The sequence below is a fragment of the Coloeus monedula genome (genome assembly GCF_965178545.1).
Source record: "Coloeus monedula genome assembly, chromosome: 18".
Classification (NCBI taxonomy): domain Eukaryota; kingdom Metazoa; phylum Chordata; class Aves; order Passeriformes; family Corvidae; genus Coloeus; species Coloeus monedula.
In genome coordinates this window covers 13,382,519-13,391,490 of record NC_138798.1, presented here as the reverse complement: position 1 = coordinate 13,391,490, position 8,972 = coordinate 13,382,519, and the positions used below count along the sequence as shown (strand labels likewise).

Below are 8,972 nucleotides of genomic sequence, written 5' to 3'. Positions count from 1 at the left end.
CAGGAGCTTCCAGGGCTGCCAAAGTGGGGCTCCCCGCACCACGGTGCTCCACACACTGGGATGGTCCCCTCATCGGGATGGTGCCCATCCATGGTGCTCCCCACACTGCCATGGTACCCACACCACGATGTCCCCATGCCAGGACAATCCCTGCACCAGGATGGTCCCCACATCATCCCGGCACTTTTGAGCAGCTGGTGAGTGTCAATTTAAGCATTTTCCCCTGGAAAAATATATTTCCGACCAGCCATCCCATAGCAGGTGGGAAAGCAGGAAGGAACAAGGTGACAGGGGACTGTGATGCACAGCGATGCCTGAGGGGTTTTGGGGCAGCCCTAAGGGTGCTTTGGGGGAGCAGAGGTGTCTGAGGGTGAGCACAAAAGGGACCCATCGAAGAGCAGCCAAACACAGTCTGTTTCTCTTGGTTTATTTAAAAAAAGGAGGGCAAGAAGTATAAAAAAATAAATATTTAAATAGAATTCCATGAATATATTACCACAAATCTTATTAATAATTATTAATTATTATTAACGATAAAATTATTAAAAGTCAGCTCTCAGTGCATGCTGGGCTTTCCACGGAGGCAATAAATAACCCACAGCCCGCTCTGGTGCCAGGAGCGAGCCAGCGCCGCCTGCCACCGGCCCGGGGCCCGTCCCTGCGTCCCCACGTCCCCATGTCCCACATCCCTATGTCCCCATGTCCCTGTGTCCCATGTCCCCGTGTCCCCGTGTCCCAAGTCCCCATGTCCCCTTGTCCCATGCCCCCATGCCAGGGCTGCATTCAGCCGTGCAAAGCCCAGCTCTTGGCTGTTAGTACATTCAGAGCTCTTCCAACGGGAAAAGCACTTTTCCAAAGGAGAGGACATTCCGTGCCCCGCCGTGCCCGCGCGGGGGGATGATGCCCCACAGTGGGGTGCCTGTCCCACACAGGTGGCCTTGTCCCAGACGGTGGGACCCAGCCCCAGCCACCACAGCCACTGGATACCCTCAGTTCGGCTCCTTGCAGGGGAGCCCAGCCTTAAAATGTGCAGGGGGAGCGTGTGCCCGTGTCCCCATGTCCCTGCCAGCCACCGCGTCCCAATGTCCTCCCTCACAATCCTTTTTCCAGGGAAGTGGGAGCTTCAGATGGTGCTCAGGGGTGTCTGTCCGGTTGCTCTCCATGATGGACACCGTCCGTGGGGGACAGAGTCCGGCCCCGTCGCCAGCCCCTGCAGCCTCCTCCCCCCATGGGAGCACAGGGAGGGCTGAGGCACATCCCGGGACCAGCCCACGCCCCGGCATCTCCTCGGGGATGCGCTGCCTCGTCCCGCTGGATGCTGGCTCTGCTCCGCCCGGGACGCTCCGGGCTGCAACGTTCACCCCCTCAAGGGGCAATAAATTACCGGAGGGCGGATGGGGCCAGCGCAGGGTCCGGGTAATAAATAGGAAGGCGGGAATTCGGGAGGCAGCGGCGGGGGCCGGCCAGCAGCAGAGGCAGCGTAGCCGGGGCGGGCGCTCATGAGGGGCTGAGATGAGGTAGGAGGACACGTGCCGCCTGGCCGATGACCTGCACGTACTTCCTGAGCACCTGGCAGCCCTGCTGCTTCTTCTTGAAGGCGCTCTTGCCCTTGGAGCTGTCCCCGTACCTGACGTCCACCTGGAAGATATTGTAGTTCTTGCAGAGGAGGCAGGTGAGGTTGGAGATGAGGCCTCGCGTGGTCTTGGTGGTGTTGTGGAGCCGCTCGAGGAGCTCTTTGGCCATGGGGTTGAGCTCCTCCTGGTCGCGCGTGATGTTCCCCAGCGAGGCGTTGAGGAAGGCGAAGAGCTTGTACATGGCCACCATCACCTCCTTCCTCTCGCTCGTCCGGTTGACGCGGAAAGTGGGGAAGAAGATGCCAGCGGGGTTGCAGAGCTTGTCAGCCTCGCTGCTGAACGGTTCTCCCTGGCACTTCAGCTGGGAGGAGAGGCGAGTGTCACCCCATGTTCCCTCTGTCCCCCCCGGCCACCTCCTGCCACCGTCCCTGCGGTGTCCCCAGCCCTCCCCCTTCATGCATTTGTGGCTCGCACCCCGCCGTGGTCCCTGGCCGTCCCCAAGTGCCACTTACATAGAGGCTGAAGAGTTCCTGGGCGGTGGCGTTGAGCATGGCCACCTGCCTGCGGGTCTGCTCCTGGACGTTGGAGCGGCACAAGCCGTGGCTGGGGCAGCCGGAGCCGGTCACCAGCAGCGCCCGGCCAGCCACCGGCCGCCGCTGCAGCAGGAGCAGGGCCACGAAGGGCACGACGCCTGTGTGGGGAGAGAGGCCGGGGTCACGGTGGGGACCGGGACGAGGCGGTGGTGGCCCATGGGGACCACGTTGCTGCTGATGCAGAGCATCCACCAAGGATGACCCCAGTTCCAGGCACCCAAAGGGAGAGTGTCCAGCTGGAGGGGAGACTCATCCCACTTGGGCGTGTGTCCAGCTCCGCTGGAAGTCCCCAGACCCCCCGCTCTGCCGTCCCGGCCGCTGCCGTCGCCCTCACCTGCCCCCCGGCAGGCGCTCCCCCGCCTCCCTTCCCGGCGGGGGGCCCCGCAGCATTCCCACATTTCGCAACCGGCCCGGTGGCGACCTGTCGGGTTTAATGAAACGTGCAAAACGCTTTTTCCTCCGTTATCCTGGTCCGGGCGCTTCGGGAGCAAGGCCCCACCCCGGCCCGGCTGACTCAGCGGGGCTCCCGCAAGGAAACCTGCTCTCGGCGTGCCCTCCCTCCTCCCTCCCGCCCCCGGCCCCACCGCCTGCCTCAGTTTCCCCGCCTGAGAAGTGGGCGCAGAGCCGAGGAGCCCCGGGGTGAGACGATGCAGCTGCCAGAGGCTCCAGCCAGGAAATCCCTGGACGTGGAACAAGGGGACCCTTGAGCCTCGGGCAGCTGGGTCGCCCCGGCGTCCCCTCCTGGGAGCGGGGCGCTGCGACCCCCCCGTCCACTGGGACTCCCCCAAACCGGGATCCATCCCTGCTCGGGGAGGCCAAACCGCCTCTGGAGCCCCGCCACTGCGCTGGGCATCCTCGGGGAGGGTGGCCCGGATGTCCCCGCTGCTGAGTGACCTGGATGCCACCAGCAGGGCCCCTTCAGGGTGGGAGTCCCGTGCCCCGCCTCGGGGCGCTGCCAGGCGAAATCCCCGGGCCGTGACGAGCGCCGAAGTCGCCCGCACTTGTCAGCGCCTCGGACGTGCCGCCGGTGCCGGGTAATCCAAGCCGCGATTTATTTACCCTGCCCAGGTGGGAGAGGACTTACCTGGGCGTGTTGCGATCCCTGACCCGCCGCTCCCCTCCCGCCCGGGACGAGGGGACCCTGTCTCCCCCCGCCCCCGGGGCCCTGGCTGTTCCCAGGGGATGAAGATTCCCTGAGCCCCCACAAGCCCCTCTCGCTGTGTCTCCCCGGCCGCTGCTTCTGCCCATTTCACAGCTGAGCACGGCGAGGCTCGGCACCCACGTGTGCCAGGGGCTGGGTGGGTGGGGGGTCCCGGGTGGGTGCTGCCCCGTGGGACACCCCGAGCACGGCTTCTGGGCTGGGGGCTGCTCCCTCCAGCCCCACCTCCTGCACTTGGCAGCCTCCCCATCCTTCCAGCGCTCCCGACACGGCAGCAGCTCGCGGCATCGGGAGACCCAGAAGGAGGAAAAGCAGGAGGGGGGGGAAAAGTATTTAAAAGTACAAAAAAGCAAAAAAGCAAAAAATCCCCCCCTCCTTGAGATTTTTTTTTTTTTCTTGGAAGCATTTCCAGTTATATAAGTGTCCAGATGTTGGCTGCACCGCGCCAGCGCCGCGCTCCGCTCCCGCTGCCAATTCCCAGAGATGCTCATCCCGGGGGGGACGCAGCGCGGCGGGAGCCCTCGCTCCGGCTCCAGCGGCGGCATCCAGCCGGGACCCGCCTGCACCCGAGCATCACCGGGAAAAGGAGGGAAGGGGGGAGGAAAAAAGGGGGAAGGGGAGAAGGGGAAATAGTATCCCCAAAGTTGATTTTTTTTTTTTACCTGCCGGCACGAACTTCATTGTGAGCCGCGTCCCGGGAGCGACTTAATAGGGATTGGTGTTGGCAGAGGAAGTTTTCAGAAATTCATGTTCATACTGGGGGACTTCTCGGGGTTTATATACCGGTCCGGCAGCCAGCCTGTGTTGTAAGAAGAGGGGAGGAGGAGAGGGGGTGGGGGAGAATCACCCGCTATCGTTACTTCTATTGAAACTGGAAATCAGGAAGTCGGAGGGTTTGGAAATCATGAATGATTCTTAGAAATGAATTTTTGAAAAAAGTTGATGTCACACGAAGTTTTGTGTCGTCTTTTGTTTCACGCGCGGGCTCGGGGAAGTGGGTGGGCTGGGAAAGATGAATTGAAGCCCCCCAGGAGAGGTGCGCGGCCGCACGTGGGATTCGGGGGTGTCGAGGCGCGGTGGCGAACGTGCCGTGCTGTGACTCAGGAGCTGCAAGCACTTTCACCCCCGGGTCCCCCTCCCCGGGCCGGGGTTTCCCCGCTGGCTGCCGGAGCAGGCAATAAAATGAAGGAGGTAAAAAAGCCTGGTCTGAGGTTTTTTGGAGGTTTTGGAGGGATGGAAGGCGCGGGGAAGTGGTGGCGGGGTCCCGCACTCCTCGGTCACGGCGGAACGGCCGCGGTGGCAGCGGTGTCCCCCAGCCCGCCGCTGGCTCATCCCTTTGGGCAAAAATATTATCAGTAAAGGGTGGGTTTTCTGCAGGAAAAAGGACAAACCCACCCAGGGGGAGAGGCCGGACCGGCCCCCCCAGGGTTAACCCTTCCCTCGGCGGGGCTGTCCCCTGCCTGGAGCGGGCAGAGGGTGCTGGGGCGGGCAGGAGGGCGCTGGGTCACCGTCTCGTGGGGATCCCATGGGAACGGGACACTGCGGCGCTGTTCGCTGCCCGATTTGGGTGAAAAACAGGTTAGATGGATTTTTTTTGTCCCTCTCTGTATTTTTTTCTCACCGGGGCCGAGCTGAAACTTTAATCAGGTTTAGCAAGTTTGCGGCCCAGCAGGTGAACCGGCGGTGCCAGTCCAGGACCGCTGCCGCAAGAGCCACCATGACCCCGGGTGTCCCCCCTCGGCTGGGGGGACACGGAGAGGGGGGTCACGAAGACCCCCCTGTGCTGGCGGGGTTGGTCCATAGCTGCTGCGTGCCTCAGTTTCCCCATTCAAGGACCAGCCTGGTTTGCCGGTGGCATTGATGCCCCAGCCCAGTTTAGCCCAGTCTGATCTTACTGGGACATCAGGGATGAGCTGGGGACTGTAGAGGGCGGACAGGATGAGCTCCATCTCCCACCCTGCAGCCTCGTCCCAGCCTTTTTGGGATGTGGGGAGCAGCACATCACATATTGATGGACATCTAGCGGCCTGGCGAACTTAATCAGCTGAGCAATTAATAGCACTTAATTATTAGCATAGGGAACGTCCTGCCGGAGTTGTGTGCAGGGGTTGACATGGATTTGCCCTTTTCCTGAATTTCCCAGGAGCGACTGAGTCCAGTCTGGAGCTGAGCTGGGCTTTGGCATCCCCAGAGGGGTGTGGGACCCCTGGTCATGGTGGGATCATCACGGTGGCATCGGTGTCTTCACCCCCAGCTCAACCCTTCGGGCTAAAGTGTTCAGATTAAAGGATGGGGTTTCTCTAGGAGAAAAGACAAACCCGGGGGGAGACGCTGGACCTCTGCAGGGGGGGATGCTCCGGCGGGAAAACCCGAATTCCTGGTCCAGATAGGCTGGAGACGGAGGTGTGGAGAGGAGGTACCAGGATGGGAGATGATGCCCAGGAATATCCCCTTTCCCAATCCCTTCAGCAGCAGGAATATCCCCGCACGGATCCTGCGCCGATGCCCGATGGAGACAGGCAGCAGGAGCGTCAGGAGACGGTGACAAGGGTGGGGGTCCCAGTGTGTCCCAAGGAGGAGCGGGAAGAGGGGATGGGAGGGGACCCAGCCCTCCCTGTCAGAGAAGGCTGAGGGTCCGTGGATCTGAGGGGTTTGGGGGCCCCAGGAGGAGCTGGGGCAGGTTGGTCAGGGGACAGCTGTCCCCACTGTCCCCACTGTCCCCTCCATCCCCACTGCCGACCTGGCCAGGGACAAAGGGACAAGCCCAGGGTGCTCCAAGGCGACCGCTACCACGCTGCTGCTCTGTGCCCCTCCGAGCTGTCCCCTCTGAGCATCCCGGCCCATAATTGTCCTCAGCTCCATCGCAGACACCTCATCCCATCCCTGTCCCCGTGATGCCTCTCTGCCGCATCCCTGTCCCCCTGCTGTCCCCTTTTCCATGTCCCTATGCTGCCCCCCTCCTCATCCCTGTTCCATGCCCGCTCATCCCTGTCCCCGTCCCGGTCCCCGTCCCTGTCCCCATCCCTGTCCCCCTGCTGCCCCCTGCTGCCCCAGCCCAGAACTGGCCTCTCCCCATCCCAAAATTGCCCCCGCCGCCTCATCCTAGCTCAGAACTGACCCATCTCATCCCCGCTCCGGAGCTGCCCCCTGCCCCATCTCCACCCCAGACCTCTCCTCTCCCCAGCCCGCAAATGTCCCCTCCCGCCCTTCCCCATCCCCTCATTGTCCCCCCCGCCCCAGCCCCTGCCAGAACTGCCCCAGCCCCACCCCAGCTCCCCCCATAACTGCCCCACCCCATAATTGCCCCCCGCGCCCCAGCCCCATCCCCCTCTGGCTCTCCTCCAGGTCCCCATCCCGCGGTGTCCCCGTGCAGGAGGGACACCAGATTCCGGAGTCACCAAAAGCCCCGGGTGTCCTCCAGGCTGAGGATGAGGCTGGGGCTGGGACTGGCGGTATCCAGGGGGCCCTCCCGGGGGGGTGAGGAAGGGCTGAGCCAGGCAGGTGCTCCTGTCCCGGGGAAATCCAGAGCCGAACAACGGAGGGCACCGAATTCCCCTTTGACTCACGGTGGGTCCCTGCCCGGGGCTGCCTCACCCCTGTCCCTGTGCCCCACCGGTGCCACCCCAGCAGTGTCATCCCACAGGCTTTTCCCAGGAGTGGGCATTGGGGTCCCCTTGGGTGTCCCCTTGAGGACACCAGAGAAGCCACCATCCCTCCAGTGACACTCAGCCCGGTGTCACTCTGTGTTTGGGGTCCCTCAGCCCTCCCCACGGTCTCAGGGGGTCACGTACCTGCACCCTCCCCTCCGCAGCCCTCTCCAGAGCTGGATGGGCGGCTTGGCTGTGGCACAGTCACTGTCAGGGTCACCCACAGCGCGCCAAGCTGGCCCGGGCTTCTTCATGGTGACATTGTCCCACCATGAGTGTCCCCAGATGGCCGTGGTGGCCGTGCCAGTGGCGATGCTCCTGTGACTGACTCAGGCAGTGGGGCCGGCGGCAGAGCCGGGCAGTCCGGCGGCCCTGGCACACGGCACGCATGGGGAACGAGTGACTCCATGGGGACACATGACCAGGTCTTAGGATTTTTGACTCAGCAGGACTGGTGGCAGTGGGTGGCCCAGTCCCCATGGCGGCCCTGGCCAGACTGCCGGACACTGCGCTCAGCGTGGCTGCGGCGATGGCCCAGCCAGGGCTGTGACATGTGGCACGAGGTGTCATGCGGCTTGTGCCACACACACCTGGCAGTGCCAGGCCCTGTCATGGCACACCACAGCTTGTCACATCACATGCCCTGTGCCACACCGTGTCATGTGCCACATCCTGTGCCACATCCCAGCGTGTGCCACATCCTGTGCCGTGCCATGGGCCACACTATGAAGTGCCATGTCCTGTGCCATGCCATGGGCTACATCCCAGTGTGTGCCATGCCATGTGTCACACCATGTTGTGCCACACCACCCCACGTCACATCCCATGTGCCCTGGCAAGGACAACAGGCACGACCTGGCCACTAGAACACAGCCCCTCCCTGCCCACAGCCACAGGGACCCAGGGACACAGGGACACGACGTCTCAGTGGCCCAGAGGCCAAGGTCAGCACTTTATTTCCTTCTGCCATTGTACAAAAATAAAGAAGTGCCACGTGGGCAGGGGGCACTGCCCTTCTCTGCGTACCAAAAATATCAATATACATAAATAAACCCTTGTGATGTTCATAGTTTAACACCGTACAAAAAATATAATAAAAATAGATATTTATATATTAGAAATGTACTTAAATACTTCTGCAAGCTGCAGGAGTTAAATTAACCCTGGGAGTCAATAAATACAATAAACACACAAATATTAAAGTATAAATTAGGGGGGGAGGTGTTGGGGGCTGTCACCCACTGCCACAGTGCAGCGGCCAGAGCCAAGTCCCTGCTGGGCACGGTCAGGGCTGTGGTGGCACGGCCCGGGAGGCTCAGAGGGGACACGGAGGGGACAGGGATGCTGGGAGTATGGGAACGCTGAGTGTGCAAGAGTGAGCACGGGGACACTGAGAGGACAGGGATGTGCGAAGGGACACTGAGCTTGTGGGGACACCAAGCACAGAGGGACACCAAATGTGCAGGGACACGGACTATGCAGGGACGCAGGATTCCACTCGCAGCTGCTCTCTGGGAGCAGAGCTGGCGCAGGGCAGGCAGGGGGTGACAACACCGGTGACAGTCGCCGGTGGCAGCAGCGCTCTCCGTGGGCCCGGTGGCGGGTGCGCTTAGTCAGGCTGTGTCACCCGACCCATTGAATCACTGGAAAATCCGGCAGGGCTCGGGGACAGGGGACAGCTGGGCACCCGGGGGACACCCGGCTGCACTGCGGCTACCTGGATCCACGGGAAAGTGGGGCAGGATGTGGGAGAGCCAACCAGGGCTGTCCTGCAGCCGAGAGGTGGCACGGGGACAGCAGGGTCCCCACGGCGAGCCGAAGTGGCGGGAGATGCTGTCAGTGCGTTTTGTCCTCGCTCAGGTGAGCTGAGAGGGGCTCCGTGGTGCATCCCGGCCACCGGATGCATCTCCGTCCTGGGGATGGGTTGGGATCGGGTCACACGGGATGGAGATGGAGATGATGGAGATGCAGACAGGAACTCCGGTGCGGCGGGGCTGCC

General features: G+C 62.4%; 1 protein-coding gene across 1 annotated transcript; it reads right to left on the bottom strand.

The window, feature by feature from the left end:
• Positions 1 to 1,497: 1,497 nt before the first annotated feature.
• Positions 1,498 to 4,007, bottom strand: LIF (LIF interleukin 6 family cytokine; the record flags this gene model as incomplete). Its single annotated transcript, XM_082293437.1, has 3 exons — positions 1,498 to 1,935; positions 2,087 to 2,265; positions 3,989 to 4,007. 3 exons carry the CDS (start codon positions 4,005 to 4,007, stop codon positions 1,498 to 1,500), a joined length of 636 nt encoding a protein of 211 aa, XP_082149563.1.
• Between the last annotated feature and the right edge of the window lie 4,965 nt (positions 4,008 to 8,972).